The sequence below is a fragment of the Mustela lutreola genome, chromosome 5 (assembly GCF_030435805.1).
Source record: "Mustela lutreola isolate mMusLut2 chromosome 5, mMusLut2.pri, whole genome shotgun sequence".
In the NCBI taxonomy this organism is placed as follows: Eukaryota; Metazoa; Chordata; class Mammalia; order Carnivora; family Mustelidae; genus Mustela; species Mustela lutreola.
The window spans coordinates 79,135,164-79,160,199 of NC_081294.1; the positions used below are offsets into that span (position 1 = coordinate 79,135,164).

The window sequence follows — 25,036 nt, forward strand, 5'->3', positions numbered from 1 at the left end:
TAAAGTCTTCCATTTATAAATCAAGAAAATGAGGCCCCAAAAGAGGCCATATTATTTCAAGTATTACTGTACAACAGTACAGTTCTCTTAGCAGAGAACGAAGGAGAATCTTTTTCTTTTTTAAGGCTATATTTTTTTGACACAGAGAAAGAGAGAGTGAGAGAGTACAAGCAGGGGGAACAGCAGGCAGGCAGGCAGGCAGAGGGAGAAGGAGAAGCAGGCTCCCTGCCCAGCAAGGATCCTGATGTGGGGCTCGATCTCAGGACCCTGATCATGACCTGAGCAAAAAGCAGCTGCTTAAGCAACTGAGCCACCCAGGCACCCCAGGGAAAGAGAATTTTATTGGCAAATGACTGTGCCTCTCTGCTGACAAGAGCAAAAAGAAAGCCTATCACTCAGCCGACTCTTAAGCAAAAGAGCATGTCAGCGCCAGCATCCAGGACTCCAGCTACAGCAACCCTGACCTCTTTCACAGATTCTAGGCACTTGTGCTAATGGGAACTACAGCTTCCAAACGAGGCGAATGGCCAACCTAGTCTCTATGGACCAAACTTACCGAGTGCCATGCCAGCCTCTCCAAGTCAGACCCTGTAACTTCCCTTCTGTAACCTATGCTCTCCCCCAAAGCAAGGGAACAGACTGCCTGCTTCAGCTGCTGTCAGTCAGGCACTGCCATATTTCAGAAAGGAGAGAAAGAGCATCAAGCAAAAGCTTTCACCTCCTCATCGAAATCACAAAGACAATCTTCAAAAAGGTCATGGGGCAGAGCAGGGAGGTGACAGTGCTGAAGCCATGAAAAGAATTTTCACATGTCCCTGTCCCCAACCACACCTGTGAGACCGTCTCTGAAGTACTGCTAACTCATTAGGTCTGGTCAGGGAGAAAGGCTGCCACTGAAAAAAAAGCAAGGTGACTGGGAGATAAAGCTGAGCATCTGAAATCACCCTAGGGATATAAGCTATCACACAGCAGATAAATCCCATATACCAGAGGTTAAAAGTGTTCCTTTAATTCCTAGGAAAGAGCATGGTCCACTTTGTTGAGAGCAGTCTGAAACTTTTCTTAAGACCTTGGGTAAAAGCTATCACATCAGAAGAAATAAGCCACTCCCTAGTAAGATATTCCAGCCCTTTCTCTAAAGGTTGCAGGGCATCCCCCCTTTACTTCTCCCATCACTTCTGGAGGATGTCCTGAAGATGGGAAGCTGTGCTCTGTGAAAAGAATTCTGGCTCTGTACTTTCCCAGTCCCAACCTGAGGGATCCTCCCTCTTTCCTAAGAAATCAGGTCTAGAAACAAATTGCAAGATAAAAAAGTAAAAGCCAATACAAGCTGAAGAGGGAAACTACTGAGACATCAATCAATTGTAATGCATGGACTTTATCTGGCTCTGACTCATATTAACAAACTATTAAAAAAAAAAAAAAAAAGACCCTATGGGCGCCTGGGTGGCTCAGTGGTTAAACCTCTGCCTTCAGCTCAGATCATGGTCTCAGGGTCCTGGGATGGAGCCCTGAATCAGGCTCTCTGCTCATCGGGGAGCCTGCTTCCCCGCCTCTCTCTGCCTGCCTCTCTGCCTACTTGTGATCTCTGTCAAATAAATAAATATATAAAAATCTAAAACAAAACAAAACAAAACAAAACAAAAAAACAAAAAAACCCACAAAAAAACCCCCTGTAAGATAATTTGAGAAACAATGAGTGGATATCTGATGATGTTAAAGTACTTTTTAGATGTGACAAAGTCAATACAGTTCTTTTTTTTAAAGTCCTTATTTTTTGATATACATTCTGAACTACTTACTTAAGGCCTAATGATATAACTAATCAGGATACAGTTTAAATAACTGGTATGGCAAAACGAAGGTTGATGTTGATAGATAAAACAAGATAAACCCTGAGTTTTTAAACTGGGTTATGTGGTGCTTGGGTGGCTCACAGGGTTAAGCATCTGACTTCAGCTCAGATCACGAACTCAGGGTCCTGGATTAAACCCAAAATCGGGCTCCCCACTGAGCAGGGAGTTAGCTTCTCCCTATCCCTCTACTGCTCCCCCTACCTCTGCATGTTCTCTCTCTCAAATAAATTAAATCTTTAAAAAAATAATAAGATAAAACAAACTGGGTGATGGAGACAGTTTTCATAATCTTCTCTTCACATACATGTGTGTATGCATTTATGTATTACATATGCATATGTGTTTTGTTCTTTACTTTTTCAAAAACGAATGTTTTGTGTGTGTTTTTAAATCCGGCTGCTTCCCTGGGATCATTAGGGCATCATATTCTTTTCAGGCCAACTGAGTGAAAAGGGTACCTACTCCTCTGAGCTGATCTATAATTGAGAAAACCTTCAACATCTCTGTAAGAAAAAAACCACCTAAACTCGGTTTGGATTCTTAAAGAGGGAGAAGGGATGCAATGCCTTTTGTCTCAAAAGCAGCCAGCACACTCTGTCACAGTTAGGTGTCCAGTAGCCAGCACCCCTCTGTTCTTGGCTCACAGGGCGGGGACCTGCTGAATCTGTCTCAGAATGCAGGCAGCCTGCAGCAAGGTAAGTCCCTGATGAACAAGGGCTGAGTAACGGAGTCTGCTGATTGCGCCTTGGCCTGTCTCACTCCTCCCCCAGTCGGGCTCCTCCCTTGCCCAATTCTTTTTTTCCTGCGTCACAAACACAAAATGGAGTTAGCTAAGAGCAAAAACAATTTGTCTAAAATGGCTGAATGCAGTAGGGAGTGCCAGGCAATAAAGCAAAGGGAAAGGGCACCCCCTGCTGTCCAACAGAAAGACCCTATTTTTCTTTTTTGATTATTTTGCGTATGTTTAAAGAATCCATCCTAGAGAGTCCAAGCTAATTTTGTCTTGAATCTTGATTATGTTGAATTCTAAAATTTAAACAGATTGAGGCACAAGAAGGGAAGATAATTTCTAGTCTCTGAAGATAAAAGAGTCAAGGCACAATGTCAGCGGCCCAAGTCCCCGTGACCACTGAGTTCCAGACCCCCAGAACGGAAGGGAGTTCTCACTATGTAGCAGAGTATTCCTTAACTGCAGTAATGAGCTAATGACCCTCTGGAGTCCCGCGGCTGCAGCCATCACTTCCCTAGGAATTCCTGTCACAGGCTTCTCTCAATGAAGACCACAAACAGGAAATGGAGAAGGGAGTTGCCCAACATCCTGGAAACTAGGTTCTTAAGAACTGCAGGTGGGAGTGAGTAAGTGAGCTAGGAAAAAGGACTTTGGGAAAATACTGTTGAGAACACAGACTGACTTTTAAAGCCTGCAGGACTTTAAGATTCTGTAGGGCTGAAAGATTTCGGCTGAGTTCTACTGCGTTATACTCCACTCCACCTAATCTTCATTCTCACTGACTCAGGCCCACATACTCCTTGCTCAGCCTGAGATGAAGCCTGAGGCATTTGTCCCTATGCTACAAGGAACACCCTCCATAATCTCATGCTATCCTTCCCTTGAGTAAGAGTACTTTCTGAGTAAGAAAAAACACATGAGAAAGGTGAAGAAAGTGGAAACATGCTGAGACCTCTGTGGATCCAAGTCATGGGTACCTTCCACTGACTCACGAAAGCACGAGCTTATCCAGCATCCTTGAAGAGAGACAAAGGCAGGGCATACAATCTATGTGAGCACAGAACCACAATAGGAAATTAAAAAAAAAAAAAAGTGGACTCTGGACCAGTACAGTTCCCTCTGATAAAACATGGCTTTTGGGGAAGAGTCTTAGATCTGCCTAGTTTATCTAAAAAAGATTTGAACACTTATCAGTAAGACCCCCAGGAAATAACAACAAACCTGTGAAGGTAACATAGCTAGGGCATCACCAAGTCCTCCCAGCATACACCAAGCCATGTCCATTAAGCTCTACATGAGCTCTTGGATTCTGAGGAAAGGCCAAAGCAAGAGGGCCCTACCATGTGCTACTTTAAGAAAATGCCTAGGTGGAAGATTTCTACTTTATATTCTCCACAGCTATAACATAACATGAGGAAAAAATTCATCACCTTGAAGCCATGTGTAGGTATACACCATAGCAGAGAAAACCAGATTCCTATCACTGACCTCCTGACCAAACCAAATACCCATCTGCTAAGGCCCCAGAACTAGGCCACCATGGATGTGCAAGGAGATGAAACAAACTGGCAGAGACAGATAAACCTGAAGGACAAGAACAAAGCTGGACTGAATTCCAAAGCACAAAAACCAAGTGCTAAGAGTTAGGAAAAAGGGAACAAATAGAGTCTGAAAGGGTGGCAGAAAAACAGTATTAGAAATCTGGGCGCTTCTCAAAACATTTGATCACTCAGACAAGAAGTCAGTGAGTTTCTCACAGACACTTTCCCAGCACACCCAGGAAGGTGACTCAGTACAGGAGTGCTCAGGAGGAGATCAGCCTCAGGGATGTGGTTGAAGGTAGACTGGAAGGACAGACAGGGGACAGGGGACACTAAAGCCAGAGGACAGGAGAAAAGGCATCCAAACGTGGCACCTGGTATAAAATTTTTGCTTTTCTTTAAAGATATTAACTAAGATCCACACATTACAACTGGCTGACATTTTAAAATTCTCTTTTAACCTATATGTTCCTCATCTCATTTATCCCCTGGAGATTTATTTGTTAAAGAAATTAGGACCGGGGGGGGGGGGGGGGGGGCTGGGTGGCTCAGTGGGTTAAACCGCTGCCTTCAGCTCAGGTCATGATCTCAGGGTCCTGGGATCCAGATCCGCATCGGGCTCTCTGCTCAGCAGGGAGCCTGCTTCCTTCTCTCTCTCTCTCTGCCTGCCTCTCAGTGTACTTGTGATTTCTCTCCATCAAATAAATAAATAAAATCTTTAAAAGAAAAAAAAAAAAAAAGAAATTAGGACCGGTCACTGGGGAAATGCAAAGAGTGCTGACCCCGTACTGCAACAGCTCCTAGAAGCAGGCACTTCTGAAATTCCTGCCTCCGTGCCACTCCCTTCCCCTAAAGGCTAGATTCTGAACCTAACAGATCTGGGATTAAATTCTAACATGGTATTTACTTGCTATGAGATCTTAATAAACAAAGTACATATTAATTCCATACTTTCAATTTCTCAGTTATAAAACGAAGATACCACCTATTGGGCAGCACTGTTCCAGTAACTGGAAAGAACAGATTATGACCTCCTACCACTGAGAGCATCTGACATCAAATACGTATTCCTAAATCATACTGAGAAAGAAAAATACCTTCATCTTTTTCTAGGGATTTGGAGCAGTTTTAATCTTTGCTGGGTCTCACCTAAATCCTGAGTAAACTGCACATTTCTTAAGCTATTTTCAGTAACAAAGGATGCTAGAAACACCCTCCAATTTAGCCAGGGTTTTGGGAGGGGAAGTAATATGGTAAGAGCCTAACAAAGAGAACAGATGGAATAAATACCCAGCCCCCAGCCTGAGTCTGCAATGGCAGCAGCTGGTTTTCTTCGTCATACTGCTGGGTTTTTTCCCTTCTTTGTTCCTAAGGTGGAAGCCAGGAAAGGGTGGGGAAAGGGTGGGGGGGAGGGCAAGACCATCGTCACTGTTAACTGAAAGTCACCTGATACTCTCCGCCAATCCCTAGTCTCTGACCTCACAATCTGGAATCTGAGCCAAAACAGCTCAACTGCGCACACCCCGTGGCTGAAAAGAAAAATGCAAGCAGAAGAGGAAAAGGGGTCAGTCTTCCTTCAAGGATTTCAGCAGTTTTTCTTTCCAAGAGGAAATTTAAACATACACACACACACGCGCACACACACACACACACACACACACACACACACACGACCTTATATTCTAATCTAATAGATAATGAAACAATTACAGACTCTAAGAACAGAGTTGGGATTACCATAGGATCAGCAAGGAGCAAAAGATTCCATCCCATCCTGCATCATATGTGGGGTTACCAAAGCCCTTCTCTCATATAACTGGGGTTCCCTTATCCAAGGATGCCGAGAGAAGAACAAATAGCTTTTTAAATTGGAATGTGATTTTTCGAGGACAGGCAGGCTAGAATCATCACGAGAAGACAAGTACAGAGACTGTCACCTGCTTTGTAGAACTGGATATTTGCATTCTGCTTTGTAAATATTCATTTCTTAGGTCCAAGCGCTTCTAAAAGCCCCTTTTTAAAGCATCTTGGCCACTGGCAAACTTTCTTCTTAACCCTTTTGTTCTTCCCATTAAAAGAATAAGATGATGTCTGCCTTCAGCTCAGATTATGATCCCAGGGGCACTGGGATTGAGCCCCAGGTAAGGCTCCCTGCTCAGTGGGGAGTCCGCTTCTCCCTCTCACTCTGCCATTCCCTCACTTGTGCTCTCTGGCTCTCTCTCTCTCTGTGTGTCAAATAAATAAATAAAAATCTAAAAAAAAAAAAAAAAAAAAAAAAAGATGGCAACAGTATAGAGAAACTGAAGGAAAAGAAATCAAGCACCCTAACAAACTCTGTTAAGCGTATTCTGATATATTCCCTTCCAATCTTTTACTTCTGCACTTTTTCTATAAAACACAGTTATGATGAGGGTTGTACATAATAGTATCCTGCTTTTCCTGCCTAACACTCAATCCTCAGCATTTGAAGTACACTTCAAATGCTGTGTACTTCAAATGCTGTGAAGTCAAGAATTATAAACACAACAGTTACAGTGTACTAAGTTCCAGAGCGATTATCTCCAGAACAAAAACTGAGAAGGAAGTAAGAAAAGAATGAAGTAGGTCATCCCTCTCCTTTGAAGACCATAACCCTCTATGGAGTAGCACCCCTATGCTAGTGAGATAAACCTCTGCTCCTGCTCAGGAATATAATGCTCCAGAGGGAGGCCAGGTGCCCGGAAGGGACCAGGGCAGAACTTTTCAAGTGTCTCTTCTCCACAACACAATGGCTGGAAGGCTCCATCTGGCAGAACTGCCATACATTTAGAGTTGTTGTGTTTAATCATTTATTCCATAACAGAGTTTGCAGGGAGAACAACAGGAAACACAGGCATGCTAAGTTGTTGCAGCTAGCATTTCAAAAAAGGGACAAATTGCTCCATTACCATATATTTGGTTTTATCCTAGTTTCATTAGAAAAGCTATGCATGCTTATTGAAAATTTATGATTTTTTTTAAAATAAGGAAGATCTCTATGTATTGATATGAAAAATCCCCAAGATATAGATGGTGCAGAAAAATACAGATAGTACATTATCTTTTGGTAAGGAAGGAGGATAAGAATCTTGATCAGTATTTGTTTACAACTGCATTTTTAAAAAACAATTGCAATTGTTTACAATTGCATATTTTTTAAAAAGTAAGAAAAACAATGACATCTAAGGGTAGGGAGGGGAGGGCTGAGATGGGTTAACACTAGGGTGGCAATGAGAGTTCTTTATACTTTATCTTGACTTCTCAACTACCTAGATTACCTATGCAGAAAAACAAGTAACAAAAACAAAAAAGCCTCAGATGAATTACCCACAGTTGGAGATATGCTGAGTATGTTCTGAAAACTGGTCTGTCTCTAATCTCATGTTTGCAGGGAGACTAGTCCCATATTTGCAGAAAAGTAAGTCATATCCAACAGTTCTGAAGCATGTAAGGGATGCTGAGAACAGTGCTGTTCCCTTGAGGCAGTTGCTTTGGGCTCCACCAAGTAGCAGCCTGACAACACTGGGTCACTCACTCTCCTGCTTATCCCAAAGCCCACCTCTGCTCTTGCCATTTCCTAGATCCCACTTCTCCTCCTCCATGCATCTCTGATTCCTACTCTGCATGGTGAGGGACTAACTGAATAGGAACAAGAACAAGAGTTATATCTGCATAGCTGCAGCCCCTTCATCCTGGTCTGGACATCCTGAACTGACACAACTCCATCTTTGTTATACAACCCAAGAGATCTCCCATCATCTGTCCTCCAGCCTCCCCAGTCTCTCAGTGGTTCCTAGCTACTTCACAGACTCAGAGAACCTCTTCAAAACATCCTTCAAAGATGCCTAATGAGAGATCTGGCCGAGAAGATGGCAAGAGAAAAATTTTGTAAAAACAAGTGCCCCTGAAGTAGAGCCTCCAAAATGTTAGCAGTTCACAGAAAATGTCAGCTTGCCCACTAACTGATCTGTAGGATTTCCATAAAAGCAAGGGTAATACTTATCCAATTCTCAGAAAGACATCAAAACATTATCATAAGAAAAAGCAGAGCAGCTTTTTCTGGAAAATGGAAACTAAATAAAAACGTAAGCCATGGATCCAGCCAGGTTACTGAAACTACAACCACAAACTTACCTGAGGTGTTTATTAGAAACTTCTCTTCCTACAGTCCCTGCAACTTTGACTCTGGAGGAACAGCCCAAGAATTTGTATCTTTAACAAACAAGCTCCTTATGTAATCCTTACACACACTTTAGTTGGGAATTACTGACAGAAACAGACATATAAGTGTAGAGACTGACTTCAAGATGACAGAAGTTTACACAATACTGATACCCTTACTGTTTGGCTGAAGCCTCAGACCATGTAAAAAGACACTTTATCAAATATCAAATCTGAAATCTGCAGATAATGCTGGATGATGCCTTAGGTTTAAAAGATATAGCTTCAGTCTATGTGTGTCAAGAAGAGTACTAGAGGCACACACTGAAGTTCGAATAGCTAGAAAGAGGCTCTAAAACTGGGTTTATCTTGGGATAATTAGGAGTTAACAAAGAGGTTGACCGTAAAAACCTTTCTGCACCAGCAAACTCTCCCCAAAGTAGGCCAAGGAATTCTGTCAAGGAAACAAATACAGCATATAGTCTCTGGGAAATTATGAGTATATAATCAGCAGCAAGTTGTATTATGTGCTTCAAGTAACTATTCAGGGTAGACAGAGATGGGATTAGGAATATGTATATCATGGGGTCACAAATATGTACATAACTAACTACCAAGCTGGTAAAAAACAATTTTCTCTTTTAGCACTTTAAAAGGAAGGCTATGCTTTCACAAAGTCACCAAACTGAAACAAAAAGGAAAATATTCTCCAGCCTCTGTGCCCTCCAAAAAATACAATGTTGCTCCTATAAAAGCTGTAAGGGGGGAGGACCCTTTTGTAAAACAGCAAGTTAACAGCTTCCTGTTGTAATTAACTGATCAGTCCTCCAAATGAATTTCCTGACTGATAGAGGGCAGCATACCACGCAGTTGGTATTTGAAACCAACAGAGGTCGGCTCTCTCTAACGTGATTGCATCACTCCCAGACATAACAATGACACATCCAAAACAGAAGCGATCCATGTGCCATCTGGTGGTGAAAAGGAGAAAGTGCATACTGTACACTGCAGATGTATCAAATTCCTACAGTTTAGAAAGAATTAAAGTTTAATTATCTTTATCTGATGACACCCTCCCTAAATCTCCACCATTAAGTCTTCTGTGGAAACTAAACCAGCAACCTTCATGCAAAGGTTTCACAGTTTTGCATCAGTGTAGCTCTTTAACAAGCAGCAATTTCTAATGCCAGACTTCAGTGCAGCAAAAAAGAATGAAACACATATTAAAACAAAGAAAACACTACAAGCATTTTTAGTAAACAATCAAAGGAGTTTCAGTTGATGAGCAGGCAACACCAAAGACAGCTTATGCAAGCAGAAAGAAGAAAAAAACAAAACAAGCCCAGAAGTTTCAAACTACGAAATATCTTTAGGTTTATCTGTCTCATTTTACAGATGAAGAAACAAAGAGTCAATATATGAAGGAAAATTTCTGGTGCAATCTTGTTAATGGTCAGATTAAAACGAGGTATCAGTTTCCCTTATCAGATGTTACAGTAAGTAGTTTCTTATTTTTAATGGAAGGGTAAAAAAATAAAATTTGGGGGCACACACTGCTGGGTGTGTAGGTACAATCCTACACCCAGCAGTGTGTGCCCCCAAATTTTATTTTTAAGAATTCACTGTGCTGGGACGCCTGGGTGGCTCAGTTGGCTAAGCGGCTGCCTTTGGCTCAGGTCATGATCCCAGCGTCCTGGGATCGAGTCCCACTTTGGGCTCCTTGCTCGTCAGGGAGACTGCTTCTCCCTCTGCCTCTGCCTGCCATTCTGTCTGCCTGTGCTCGCTCTCTCTCCCTCTCTCTCTGACAAACAAATAAAATCTTAAAAAAAAAAAAAAAAATTCACTGTGCAGAAATGCAAGAACACACAGATAAATATGATTTTTCCTACAGTACTACTTATAATATTAAAACTGGTCATTTCTCACTAATGGATCAGCTGTACAAATTTATATTGCATTTCACAAAATACAACTATCCATGCAAGTGGTTCAGTCAGTTAACCAACTGATTCTTGATTTCAGCTCAGGTCATGATCTCAGGGGCCTGGGATCAAGCCCCACATGGGGCTCTGCACTTGGCAGGGAGTTTGCTTGAGATTTTCTCTCCATCTCCCTCTGTCCTCCCCTGCATCCCAATTGTGCTCACTTTTTCTCTCTCTGAAATAAATAAATCTTAAAAAAAAAGAATACAACTACCTATTAGAAATAATGAGATGCATCTCTGTGTAATGGTATCAAGAGGTGCTGAATCATATTAAGCGAAATGCAAAACAGTATCTACCAGAGGGGATCAACAAGATTACATTAAAAATGTGTATATGCTCATATTTATGTAATTTTATCTTCAGTTTCCCTGCCCCTTAAATTTCTGGCAAACTTCTATGAAAATTTCCCATATTTCCCCCACCTGAGCTACAAAAGAAAAGGATTTCATTCGTTCCTTTATTAGAGTAACACATGCAGGTGAAAGGTATGTTAACCACGGTCACTCTAGCAAAGGAGAGGGAGATTTTTTAATTTTTTAGTGTACTCTATGCATTTGTTGAAATGAAGTACAGGACTGGCTTTAGACAGGACCATGGTAACAGAGAGGAAGACAGAGAATGGGTACAGTAATGGTATATGTCTACAGAAGTGCCTCTTCCAACGGCTTCAGTTTTCTCAGTGAAGCAGGAAGAAAAACATGCTCAACTGAGAATGAAAATGGGGGTGTTGGGTCTCTGAAGACAGAAAGAGTGAAATAATCATTTAAGAGAATGGGAAGTTGAACGAACTCAAAGTATTTAATATTCAATTGCCTGGCAGGACCAAGGGGGCATGCAACAATGCAAACTGAGCAGGCAGGAGCCAGAAGAATGAATAGTCAGGGAGGCAGGAGAGTAAGTAAGAGCGTCTGCTCTCCTGAAAGCCAAGGGGACAAAGTCTATCTAGGAGGACCAGGTGTTTGTTTTTTTTTTCAGTCACATTCACTTGTACTACCTGTGCAGGGTGGAGAGACACAAGACTTGTTTTGCCAATCAACTATGATGAAATCAGAAAGAGGTAATGGAAGGGGAAAACATCAAAGACAGTCATTATTATAATGATTAGCCACAGAATTTTAGCTGAGGAGGAGAGGGAAGTCATCAAGGAGCAGAAACACAGTGAAAGGGGGTAGGACAAATGGACTGGACGTCCCAGTGGGGCTAGAGGACTGTGGCAGTCCCAGTCCTAAAGAGAGAGACGTAAAAAGCTAGAACATGGGTGGCATTAAGTTAAGACTGGAGAAAGACTGTAGCTGAATGGGTAGGGTAAGGTAGAGGACAAGATCACTGGAAAAGAACAATTCAAGGAACTGTGAAGCCAGCACATTGGTAGGATCACAACCTGTTTGTGTATAATTGCTAAGAGCTAAGATGGAAGTGGCCAGGGAGTACCGCCAAGAGTGGGAACAGCCAACCTGGCTAAGAAATAAGGAGTAACTTGGGATGTTCGTAGATGACTGGTGCTGAGAGAGGAACTGGTTGATGTCATGAGATTCAAAATTATGGGGTTCTGGCAAAGAAAATGGTGGCATGATCTGAAAGTGGCAATAAACAACAAAGAAGACATCTACACCATCTCTGGGTCCATGTCCACTGGGATGAGGTTTATGGGAGGAAAAACCCACTACATGCGGGGGCAAGAAGGAAAGCAGTGTTGAGGGAAAGCCAGGTCTCTGTTAGATCACCAAGGTGAAGCTGATGTCAGAGGAGCTTTTTCTAGTAATGGAACACGAATTCCAGAGAGCACAAAGAATGGGTTTCAGGTACTCAGAGGAGGAAACTGAACAGGAGATATAAAGAGCCTTCCTGCGATTCGAATATGGGAGGTGAGGGTGCCCTGGAAGTCTGGGGCTCCCTATAGGAAGTAATTTAAGCCAAGATAAACAAGCTAGTATTAGATACAATGAAATTCAAGGTAAATAGTGATGGAAAGGTTGGGAGTAGAAAGAGGTATGTAAGAGGGGGTAGTTTATTTTTTTATGCTCCTGATGAGAGAGGACAATCCAAATGTGCAGGGCTCATCATAACCCTAGGTGACAGAACTAGATTCAGGTCTTTTATTATTATTTTCTTTTTTAGAGAGAGAGAGAGAGAGTGCACACCTACACTCGTGCAAGCAGAAGATTGGTGGGGGGGAGGGGCAAAGGGAGAGAATCTTAAGCAGGCTCTATGCTTGGCACCGAGTCTGACATGGGGCTTGATCTCATAACCCTGAGATCATGACCTGAGCTGAAATCAAGAGTTGGATGCTTAAATGACTGAGGAAACCAGATGCCCCAGATTTTTTTTAAATCACAAGAAAGTACCATTTGATATAATGGAACTTCCCAAACACTTTGCACTAATAGTCTGATCCTACTCAGAACCCAAGAATATTAGTAATTGAAAGACAACAATCCCAACAAAAACTCACTTAAATAGCACAAGTCCTTATTCTATACACTTGAGAGGAATAAGGAACTGATAGAACAGACATCTTTCTGCGAAGAGACTCACTGATAAGGTGGAGTATGTTGAGCTCTAACAAAATTTTGTTTCAAGGGGTTCAAGTTGCAGAAACTAAAGATTCACTTGGACACTTCCTGATAAAGATCCAACTGAAGGAGTGCCACCTAGTGGACAGAACAGGATCACAGGGATGGGGTGCCTGGGCACCTGCCTTAGTTAGGTTCAGGTCATGATCCTAGACTCCTGGAATGGAGTCCCACATCAGGCTCCCTGCTCAGCAGGAAGCCTGCTTCTCCCTCTCCCACTCCCCATGCTGTGTTCCCTCTCTCGCCATGTCTTTCTCTGTCAAATTAATAAACAAAATCTTAAAAAAAAAAGAAAGGAAAAAGAACACGATTACAGGGAAAAGAAAAAAAGACCCTTCAATCTCAAGGGAGAGAAGGGATTACTTCCTCACCACAGGCTGTTCTTGAAGTCTAAACCAACAAAGCTCTGGGAGAGCAAGAGACTATTGTTGCCAACAGTTGTGACTTGTGGGACAAGAGCACAAACCCTGGGCTCTTGCAGGCTATCGGGAAGTCTGCACTGGGTTTGACAAAGAGTCAAATCCTAACTAGAATACAGTTATTGTTTATAAAATTCTTAGCTCCCGGTCAAGATCTTCCTTTTTACCAGAGTTCTTTCTAAATTACTGCTGAAAACCACCTGGAGAACTGTTCTGATGCTCAAAATTCCCACAGTGCACCTCATACTTTAACAGGGAGGGGGTCTAACACTACATATTGACCAATGCACACGTACTGAGAGTAACTAGCTTATGGACCTCAGGAGCTCCAAAGGTTTTTGGAAGAAAGGAATAAACCTAAACAGGAAACTGCCACTATACTTAGGACATCAGTTAGCACTTCCCACAGTTTCAACACATACCATTTTTCATGGGATCATGTCATCAACAAAAGAGAATAAAAGAGAAAGCTGAATGAAAAACTAGTTATCTCATTCATACAAATAATGACCTCGGTCACCACAGTGATGAAAATGCTCCCCCGAAAAAGTTAGGGAAAAAAAAAAAAGTTTAACTACTGAACACGTTCCCAAGGAATTCAAGAGAGTCAACAAAGAGACTACAATAAAACACTCTTTGCTGATCGCCATAAGGATGGTAAGAAAGTGCAAAGAACTCAAAGTTTTATAGTACTGCCTATCAGCTCTGAATTCATAATATTCCCTGACAAAGAATAAACAGAGTAAATCTATGATTTATAGGAAGTCAAGAGTTCAAAAACAAGAGACTAATCTTGTTTGAGAAAATGTAGTATACATAGAAGACTGGCTCGCCTCTCTGGTTTCTTCTCTGAATACAAAGGCTCACGTCTTCCTGAACCATAATGACGCAGTGACTGGAGATCCCTGACCACAGGAGGCAGGTGTAAAGAGTGAGGCGGGTGTTCTTGTTAATGTCTATTCCTAGAGTATACAGGAAGTTTTGGCTATCAGTAAAATATAAGGGGGATACAGCCATGTCTGACAAATAACAGTGACCTGTGTTTATCAAGTGAGAGAGGAAATAATGCAATATTATGAAAACTTCATGTACAAATAACTTCCTCATCAAATCTGGTAATCAATGGCCTAAAATCATCTAAGCAGGGCTTTCACTGGACTAGATAAGCAGGCCTTATTTCTCCAATTGGATTCATTTTGTTACAGTTGAATATACTAGAAACAGAACATGTTTCCTCTTCTTCACCCCTAAATATCCAGCATTTCACCTACTTTCCCTAATCTGTTGCTCCTTTTCTGTACTAAGAGTCACCTGCCAGTTCAAGGACTAAAGAGAAGTGCCTGAATGAATGAAGTGGTGGCAAAAGCCAGCAAATCCCCTTCTTTCATCTTTTGTCTGGATCTGAACTTCCAGAAGTTCTTAGGACAAGGACATAGGCTTCTGGGAAGCAGAAGTCACACACCCTGGGGTCTGAATCTGGTCTCTGGCACTTACGATATAGCCTAGGAAAATTATTCAAGCTGTGTCTCTAATTCCTTATCTGAAGGACAGAATATTTATGGAGTGGTAATGAGTATTCATCTATCATTTAACTGTATCATCAATAGTCAGACTATGAATAAGAGACTGGAAACTGAAACTGGCTACCTATTTTAAAAAATGGGATTAAGGATAAAGATCTGAAATTTTATACTGGACATGTTTAAAGTACCAGAAGCAAAAGAAACCTTGCTTTCATACTGAGGAGATGTGGGTCCTCTAAGCACTCACCTCTGAAGGTGCTAAAGCTTGATTTTCCTTTGCTGAGAAAAACTTTAAATAAGAAACCAAAGCCTTTTTTTTACTAAGTGTTTCTGGGTTGTTGTGAGCAAGGGGGACTACCGGGAAGTCTAAACCGAGTTTGCCAGCCTGAGCACCAAGAGAAGTTATTCAAAATCGTATCAGGAAAGGCAAAGGCAAATTAGTCAGCACAATCACAGTGGGAGCTACACATGGCATGGGGTCCCTACAGCACTTCTGGCGGCTAGCTGAGGCCCCTGCAAATGGTATTAAAGCACCTATTTTGTTCCCAAGAGACACGTTCAACACACCCCAACACTCTAATACCTCTTGCATCACAGATTTACAGACTAATGCAAAGGAAAAGAGAGCAGGTAAACAGAGAAGGAAAAAATAAATCAGACAACATTAAAAATCCAAAGAAGAAAGAATTTTTAAAAGGGGGAGGTGGTTCTTATTTGGGGGAAATGAATGATAACAGACACAGCAAGGGTGACGAGCAGCAGGGAAGTTCTGTTGTGTCTGAGTGTTGTGGGTCACTCAGTCAGGTAAACAGTAAACACTCAGGATTGTATCTGACAGGAAAATTACATCATTAAGATTTAGAATGTCTGGAAAACTGCTCATGATTTAATTTTCGAGAACATATCCCCTAGTGTTTCCTAATGGAAAAACGAGGAAATTAAGACAGAGTGCCAATTTAACACCTGAAAGTGCTAACTGAAGCTAAAGATATTTTTTAACTTAAAAAAAAAATTTTATTTATTTTATGAGAGAGAGAGCACGCGCGCGCATGGAGGGCGGGTGTCAGAGGGAGAAGCAGACACCCTGCCGAGCAGAGCTGAATGCAGGACTTGATCCTAGCTGGGACTGCGGGATCATGACCCAAGCCAAAGGCAGCCACCTAAACAAGTGAGCCATCCAGGTGCCCAAGAAGCTAAGGACATTTAAAGACTAGCTAGGAATTTCCTTCATCACAAGAGCAGCAATCTAGTAGCATGGATTACTACTATCTGAAAATCAATACTCCATTAAACTAAGTCAACCAAGTCATATTCATTTTTTTTCCCAGATTAAGATATAAAATTTTCTAAGAATGACTTTTGGGGGGAAAAAAGAGCCAAGGCTGGTAGAAAGTTAAAACCTTCAATGAAAAGAAAGTAGTCTAGGGCAGAATCTGAAAGTTGAAAGAGCATTAAAAAAATGTGGTTACAAGGGCGCCTGGGTGGCTCAGTGGATTAAACCGCTGCCTTCGGCTCAGGTCATGATCCCAGGGTCCTGGGATCGAGCTCCATATGGAACTCTCTGCTCAGCAGGGAGCCTGCTTCCCTCTCTCTCTCTCTGCCTGCCTCTCTGACGGCTTGTAATCTCTCTCTGTCGGCTTATAATCTCTGTGTGTCAAATAAATAAAATCTTAAAAAAAAAATGTGGTTACATGGCTGAAAATGAGAAAAGATAAGATAGGGTCTTGCTGGGGTTTTGTTTTGTTTAAGATTTTATTTATTTATTTGAGAGAGAGACAGTGAGAGAGAGCATGAAAAGAGAGACGGTCAGAGGGAAAAGCAGACTCCCCGTGGAGCTGGGAGCCCAATGTAGGACTCAATCCCAGGACTCCAGGATCATGAACTGAGCTGAAGGCAGTTGCTTAACCAAATGAGCCACCCAGGTGCCCGTTGCTGGAGTATTTTTAAAACACTATCAATTAAAACACTATCAATTTTTAAAACACTATCAGTGAAAATAAAATGCCCAGGAAAACCATGAAAGTGCAGAAAACCTCACTACAATCACTAGTAATACAAATGTACAGAAGAAGGGGGTGGCCGAGGTGGGAGGAAAGGGGCCCAGCCAGCATACAGGTGCAGTGGTGCTCAGAGCACATGTGTGAGAAAGGGACTTATACCAGAGGCCAACGCAGGGGTAGATTCTGTGAACTTACAAATTAGGATATCATTTGATTTTGAGTTTCTCTGTCCAACTAGTCTTCGCTGATATACTAGAATAGCCTAAAGAGTCATTATCCCTGGATTTTTCACTAAGCAGGTAGAAGTCAACCCCTTGGCTGCACTTTAGTTCAGCGGATGACAGCTCTTCTAGAGTACAAGGCCACTTTGCCCTGAGTGAAAGGCAAGAAGTCACACCTGAGCCCAGCAATCTTATACTCTCGGGTAGGGGCCACCAAGGGCACCTAGCAGTGTTAGGCTCCTTCAAAGAACAAAGTGCAGGCTGGTTCCATCAGTTCACTTAAGGAAAAAATAATACTAAATGCTTATTTACTGGGGGTGAGGTGGGGGTGGCAGAGAGAAGAGGGGGAAATGCTCAAAAGTTGCACTTAATTTTCATCACTAGGGTCAAAATATACCTCTAAAGAAACAAATAAACTGTAAGGTGGAAATACAAAATTATTAGGCTATATAACTGTCATTAAATTCAAACACTGAGTCTCTCAGGGGAAATAACTACAAGTGCCCTGTCACAAGGCAGCACAAAACCACAAGAATTAGGAAGTGAAGAAAGAAGAGGGCAAAACAGATCAGTTCTTCTAGAACAAAGGGGAAGATATGAAGGTGAAAAAGAAAAGCAAGAATTTATGCAAAAAACCATGGACCAGAAGACAAGATCACTGGATCTGGTCATTTGACTTTGGACAAGATACATATATTCATTTCAAACATCCTACAGAATGGAGATAATACACAACCTGCTTATTTCTTAAGATTTCTGGGCAGGTCCAAGAAATAGTATGTGTTGTAGCACTTGGAAGACTATAAAACACAACAGTAATGTAAGTTGATGGTATTAGTACTTAAGGAGTCCCTCGCTTTCTGAAGAAAGAACAACTACATGGCAGCTTTGACTTATCTCATCTCAGTTTTCTAAAGAGAAATTCCTTTACATCTGTTACATCTTGTCTCTAATGTTCAAGATACCCAATTAAAAGGCTCTTCTGTATTCTTACCTTTGGAAGCTGGAAGAACAAAGGGCCAGGAAGATGAAAGCATCAGATATTGAAAAGAAATGGAAGAAAAGAAAAAGAATCACACATGGTTGTTATTGCAGACAGTCACTTAATTACCTAACCTGTTAAAGACTGGCCCAACCCTTATTAATTACGTTTGTAGGCCTGGGATGGTACCTTAAAGATAGTGCCAGAATCCGTTCAAAAGTATTATCAAAATGGGCCCCATAATGAGCTTTATGTCACCTTAATCTCATATCCCCAACATGTTATACTGATAAAAAATACTTACAGGTGAAAAACATTGGGGAAGAAAAATACGAAAACACAAGTTTTCTTTCCCAACCCCAGTGTCCCCATAATACAAAAATATCTTAATTTCTTCTGAATGGGAAAAAACACCTCTTCAATCCTCACCCAGGGAAGGGAAGGAATGGGAGACTGACTTAAAGGATACTCAAAGTCCTATACTAGACCTGTGCATGAAAGAGGAAGGTACTCACTCTTGGTCTGGGCAGAAAAGGTCAGAGTAAGTTTGGCGAAAAGTTCATTGTTCTCAAAGCGGTCCTCTTTCACCTTTGTCCAGAAGCAGTCCTGGGACAGGTCCTCAGCAACAAACTGTGGATATGGGGAGGGTGTTAAGTGTTACTAAGTGGAGCCCTGTACTTTCCATCCTAGAAAACTGACCAAGATGCGGGTGAGGTGGGTGGTAGCTCTAAGTAATGTCTTACTAGAGTGACCAACTAGAGACACGGAAGAACTGTGCCCCACATGGAAGGACATAGTGCTTCCAGTTCATTCAAGAGTTAGGTTCACTTATGCTGCTTATCCTCCTTCTAACCTCAAATCCTCTAAACTGAAAAGTACTGAGGCTGTGTTTCACATCTACATTATATTCTCCCCATCAATTTGGCTAACTATGACATACTTGTTCATTTTATAAGTAAACCCCTAAGCTCCTTTTATTTGGTTTCTGGGAGCAGAAGGCTGAAGCAGAATCATAGGAGCCTCGAACACAGAGAGGAAATAATACTGTGCCATGAACACATGTCTTCTATAGCTCATTTACGGGGAAGAGATAGCAGAGCGTATCCATCAATCCACAGCTCTCAGATCAGCACCTTTATCAGCAGCTTACAGCCTGGTGAAATGACTATTATCAAACTGTGGATAACCATGGCACTCATATCCTCAAAGAAAAGGCCAAAAACATTAACTTAAGGATATGTTTAGGTTTTGTAGCAGAGTAAAAGGCTCAAAGAATTCTCCAAAGTGATGTCTGGCACACAGAAGATGCCTAGTATGTGCTGAGTAAACATAGGCCAAGAGTGAAACCTGAAGATAGAAAGTTGCCAACCATAAGAAACGGAAGCCCACCTGGGCACAAAATACAAAGCAGGAAACTAAATTGGTTTCTTAAGATCTATTGAAGAAAAAATGGACAGAAATTCTCACCTTGGACCAGTTTGGCCTTCGGAGTTGCACCTCTGGCTTATAAAGCTTCTTTGGGGTCAATCCAAATGGCAGAACTGGGGCTGCAGGAACTCCAAATCCAAAAGGGGGAGGTGGAGGCATACCCATTCCAGGTGGAGGTGGAGGAATTCCAGGACCTCCAGGAATTGGAGGGGGTGGAGGGATTCCAGGACCACCAGGAAGAGGTGGAGGGGGAGGTGGCATTCCTGCTCCTCCAGGCAAGGGAGGAGGAGGTGGGGGGATACCAGCACTCCCAGGCAAAGGAGGGGGTTGGGGGATACCAGTACTCCCAGCCAAAGGAGGAGGTGGGGAGATGACAGTAGCCCCAGGCAAAGGAGGGGGTGGGGGGATGCTAGCACCCCCAGGCAAAGGAGGGGGTGGGGGGATGCTAGCACCCCCAGGCAAAGGAGGGGGTGGGGGGATGCCAGCTTCCCCAGGCAAAAGAGGTGGTACAGAGGAGCCAACACTTCCAGGCAAAGGAGGGGGCGGGGGGATATAAGCATGCCCAGGCAAAGGAGGGGGAGGTGGTGGAGGAGGAATGGTATCACCTCCAGGAAGAGGAGGTGGTGGAGGTATGGTAAGCTCTCTTGGTAAAGGAGGGGCTGGGGGTGGAGTAATAGTGCCAGGAGCAAGGGGAACAGTAGCACTGCTAGGAGGGGCTACAGCAGTAACTGCAGCAGAGAGAGAAGCCATTTCTTTCTTGGCATCTTCCAGTTCCTTGGACAGCTTGGCAACCTAGAGGAACATCAATGGAAGAACTCTTCACTCCACTTCAGGGACCACTGGGGTTGGAAAGGACCTAAAAATTACTTAATCCAGAGTTCTCTTTTTAAGCATAAAGACACTGAAAGGAGTCAGACAGATGAAATGATTCATCCAAAGTCAAATAGATATTTAGAATTCAGGTCTTCAAGTTCTTAGTTCAGCATGCTTTGCATTCAAAAAGCAACTTTAATCTTTATGTTAAATTCTCCCTTTAATTAGAAAATGCAAAGTTCAAGTAAATCAAATATTCTGGTGAGATAGGCACATAAGTGATCAAGTTATCAGATATCATGTATCATTTAAATAACTGTAACTGCAAAGAGTGTGGGCATTAATCTGCCCAGAAATAGTTTAACTAAGGGAAAATTAGCAAACATATTTTAGTTTTTTGGGATTTTACTCCTGAATTTATGAGATGACTTTTAGTTTTATTCCTGGGTAGTTCTATGACTCCTTTTATTCTCTATATTATTTATTTTCCAAATTTTCTATCTTGTGTGTTACAGTAAATGATTTTTAAAAGATGCAATCACCTATTGTTAAAGATGATTTTTAAATGATTTTTAAAAGATGCATCATCTAACTAGATCACCTACTGGTAACTAAACCTTCCCTAGGAGTAAGATGACTGACTCCTGCTCCAAGACAGGCCCATCATGAGGCTGCTGACGGCACACAGGTCACTCTGCCTTCCCTGCTCAGACATTACCTCTCCTGTGAGCTGAGACACCTCTGCTTCCAGGTCCTGTTTCTCTGTGGCAATCTGCTGCTTTTCAGAATTCAAGACATCCTTTTCTCCCTGAAGATCCTGGAGCTTCTGCTCAAAGTCGCTTTCCATCTTTTTCATTTCTACCTGTAGCTCATGTCGGGCTGTTAACTCTGAGTCCAACTAAAGGAGAAAGGAATTAGGGTCCTAGTAAACTGTCCAGGAAGAAGCAGAGTGTTATTCCCCAAAATTCACTGTTTTGTCCCAATCCTTTACAGAGCTCACTTTCCCAGGAAAGGACTGGGAAAAAAGGCCACTATAATTTTGAATTCAAAATCAGGGTTAAAGAAGAGGGAACCAGAGATTATTTCCAGTCTCTCTAATTTGGGAGTTCTAAAAACAAACATAAAACAACCTAAGACAAATATTGTGCGATTTCGCTTATACATGGAATTTAAAAAACAAATGAACGAACAAAAACAAGCAGAAATGAGCTGATAAACAGAGAAAAAAGAGGTGTTTGCCAGACGGAATGGGGGTGGGGGTGGGCAAAATGGGTGAAGGAATGGAAGGTAGAGGCTTCCAGAAATGAAGTCACAGGAATGAAAGGTACAGCAGAGGGAATATAGTGAACCATATCATAAGAGTGTTGTGTGGTGACAGACGGCAGTTACACTTGTGCAGAGCACGGTATAATGTACAGACTTGTCAAATAACTATGTTGTGCACCTACAACTAACCTAACATTGTGTGTCAACTGTATTTCAATTAAAAAACAAACAAACAGGGCGCCTGGGTGGCTCGGTCAGTCAAGCATCCGACTCTTGATTGCATCTCAGAATTGTGAGACTGAGCCCTGTGTCAGGCTCAGCACTCAGCATGGAGTCTGCTTAAGATTCTCTTCCTCTCCCTATGCTCCTCCCCCCACCGCCCCCTGCGCTTGCTTAAAATAAAAGGGGAGGGGTGGCAAAAACAACAAGAACAAACCTAAAATTTTTTAAAAATTTTTAACATTGTTAAGACATTTACACCAGAGCAGCTATGGTGTATAATCCCAACTGCTTCTAGGAGAAAAATCCATCAACCACAACAGAAGTCCTAACAACTGAAGAGAAATAAGGAATTGAGACATATTCCAGTCCCTGTTGTTCTGGGGTAAGTGGCCTGAGATGCCAGCAAAACCCCAGGAACGGTTATACATGAGAGTCATCTGTAGTTCCTGTCCTACCCAGGGGCTCCCGAACTGCGGACCACTAACTCCTCCACATCATGTCCACGTTAGTTTCTCCAGGGACGAACCTATGCCAGAAAGGTTCCCCCAGGAACTGCTACTGTGTGCTGAATGCTTGCGAAATATCACAGGTAACAGTTTCACATGTCAGAAAAAAATATCATAATTCTTAAAAAGAAAAAAAGAAGAAAAGAAAAAAGAAAGGCCCTCAATTGTTTGATCTCTCACACACACACACCTTCTTTTCCAGTTCTGTAGCTTTGGCTTCAGATTTCTCCACCTTTGTTTTATCAATCATTTGATCTGAAAAGAAAGAGTCAAGTAAGTGAAGCTCCCAGTTCTCTTGTCTTTCCCTCTTACTACCTCCAACCTTCAATATAACCAAAGGACAATCTTTTATCCATTTGCTTATTTTTATTATCCTTCTTAACGTTCTGCTCTAGACAAAGAAATGGAGCTTTCAGTTAAGTTCAACAGGCAATTTCTGAGTGCTTGTTATACAGTAAGGCCACCGTGCTGGATGACCTGGAGAGTGACCGCCCACAAGTGATACTTAAGAATCTGTGAGACCAGCAGGAATCACAGATAATAGGTAAAGTCCCTTCAAAAGGTAAGGTGATGTTTGAGTATGGGTAAATTTTAGATTTACAGAACAATAAACTAAAGGTCTCTGTATTCCTAGCACAGAAGTTGGTTATCATCTAAAGACAAAAATGGAAATACCTGGAGACTAGAAAGATATCTTTCCTGAAAATTTCACTGGAAGAAAGAGAAAACATGAAAGGCAGAGCAATGTTTTAAGGAGACAGATCGGAGGAACATACTTACCAATCAACCCCTCAATATCAATCTGAAGATGCCGGCACTTGAAGTCAGGATCAGCCCCATTCTTGTGCAAAACTATTTGAGAGATACATTCTTCAATCAACTTATAGTACTGTGGCCTATGGAAGAAGAGAAGAAGGCTATCAGAGGAAAACCAAAATATAATTTTCTGAAGCATTCAGGATCAGGAAAAGTTAACTGCTTTGATAAGAGAGAGACCTGAGGGGACGTGTTCCTGAAAAGACCTTTTCATAGAATTAGCAGACATCCACTGCCATGTTAGGAAACTCACTATTGTACAACAGCTACCCATCTTCTTCAGATAATCAAAACTTGTTGCTATCAACCTCCTGGTGCCAATCATTTCCCATCTAAAACTCAGGCTCAAGCCTTTCTGTAACAGACAGCACTACCCCTGAACCTCTACTTCTAGGCAACTTGAAAGAACCTGAAATGGGTACCTCCCTTTGCTATCATCATCACCCCACCTCACCTCTCCTCTCTCCAAAAAAAGGACATTTTACTTATATAGTCTGACCTCCTCCATAAGGATGCTTTTCAGTCAGATTAAAAGGACAACTAACAACTCCTTTTATATCTGTGACTAAAAATGAACTGTAATCCTTGCCTTTGTCTCTTCTTTTTCCCTTTACAGACAGTCTTTGAATTTAAGGATTTTGCTCTCTCTACCTAGGCTCAAATTCAATACTTCTCACAGGTATACCATCTTACCTGGCCTCATAGTCATTTCGGACCAAGAGCAGGTGCTGCAGGATGGACAAGAAGTGTGGCTCTGCCTTTGAATCCTTCACTGTGTTTAATAGAATCTGGAAGACATCACTGAAGTCAGTGAAAAAGGGGAAGAAGCTAAGGAAAGCATATATTTAGAAACCATGTTTGACAGGTGGACTGCCCTGCTCTTGGCAAAAGTCACAAGATGCTACTTCTATTCTAACAGCTGCCTCTCCTGTAAATTATCCCAAATTTTAAGCTCCATAAGCTTCCTTAGGCTGAAGGGCCAGTGAGCTGGGTGGTGGTATACACAAAGATAAAGGATTCCCAGTACTTGGCCTGGAGATGAAGCAGTAGGCAGAAGTGAAAAGGTAACTGCACACAAGTCACTTGTGGCAAAAAGCAGTATGCAGCCAAACCATTCCCTCAGTCTCAGGGACACAGAGAAGAAAGCAAAATTACAAGCCCACCCCTGGCTTATGCATATTCTCCAAAGACCAGCTCTACACCACAGTAAGCTAAGATTTCATATTCTAGGAGGTCCATACTTATTTTGATAGATACTTCCATTTCAAGGAACCCACAGATCTCTGGTCCATGCTGAGGGAAATAAAGCCCACAGCAATCAAAAGACACCTGCCTCATCTACTGAGAAGACACACAGACTGATGCCCTGTTCTGAGTCATCACCCCACACCATTCCAATACAGGGATCTACACTGAATGTCTCATGTGTCCTGAACCCAGTTCATAAAAGGATATTCCATCTCCATTCGAATGTCATCCAGCCGTCCCTTCAGGTCATAGGAATCTTCTTCTCCTTGCTCATCAAACACATTTAATTGCACTCTCATATCATCGTTTTCAATCTCTCGAAGGTCCTGTCAACAACCAAAGTACAAGTCAGGGAACCCAGAAGTGTCCTCTGCTGGCTAGAAACCCAACCCTTTCAACCTGGTTCTTAAACAGAAAGCCAAAGTGACACTAGAGATGATGGGGTCATGAGAGCCGGCAGTGAAGCGTGGCTGTACTCTTGGAGAGCTGTGACTCACCTGCAACACCTGATGCAGCCCCAGGCGCATCAGTTCACTTCGGATGTGCACTCGAAAGTCAAGTTCTTCAGCTGGTGTGATAAGAGCATTGATCAGCTGCAAACAGCCCACCTAAAGTAAGAAAATTCAGAAGCATGTCATTGCTGATTCCTAGGGACCAAGATTCCATTCTCTTTACATGCAAATGTAGAAGATGCAGTACAAAACGGTAAGAACAGCTTCTTTTTAGAG

The 25,036-nt window shown here is 42.2% G+C and overlaps 1 protein-coding gene across 3 annotated transcripts in view; it reads right to left on the reverse strand.

The window, feature by feature from the left end:
* The window catches only part of DIAPH1 (diaphanous related formin 1), a 93,713-nt gene that overhangs the window by 33,543 nt on the left and 35,134 nt on the right, over positions 1–25,036 (reverse strand). For all 3 annotated transcript variants that reach the window (XM_059174874.1, XM_059174873.1, XM_059174871.1), the window contains 8 exons: positions 24,806–24,916; positions 24,516–24,634; positions 23,754–23,870; positions 23,025–23,140; positions 22,435–22,499; positions 20,969–21,148; positions 19,477–20,229; positions 18,525–18,639 (listed from right to left, as the gene is read on the reverse strand). In XM_059174874.1, the coding sequence (XP_059030857.1) occupies positions 18,525–18,639; positions 19,477–20,229; positions 20,969–21,148; positions 22,435–22,499; positions 23,025–23,140; positions 23,754–23,870; positions 24,516–24,634; positions 24,806–24,916 (1,576 nt within the window). The remainder of the gene's footprint in view (positions 1–18,524; positions 18,640–19,476; positions 20,230–20,968; positions 21,149–22,434; positions 22,500–23,024; positions 23,141–23,753; positions 23,871–24,515; positions 24,635–24,805; positions 24,917–25,036) is intronic.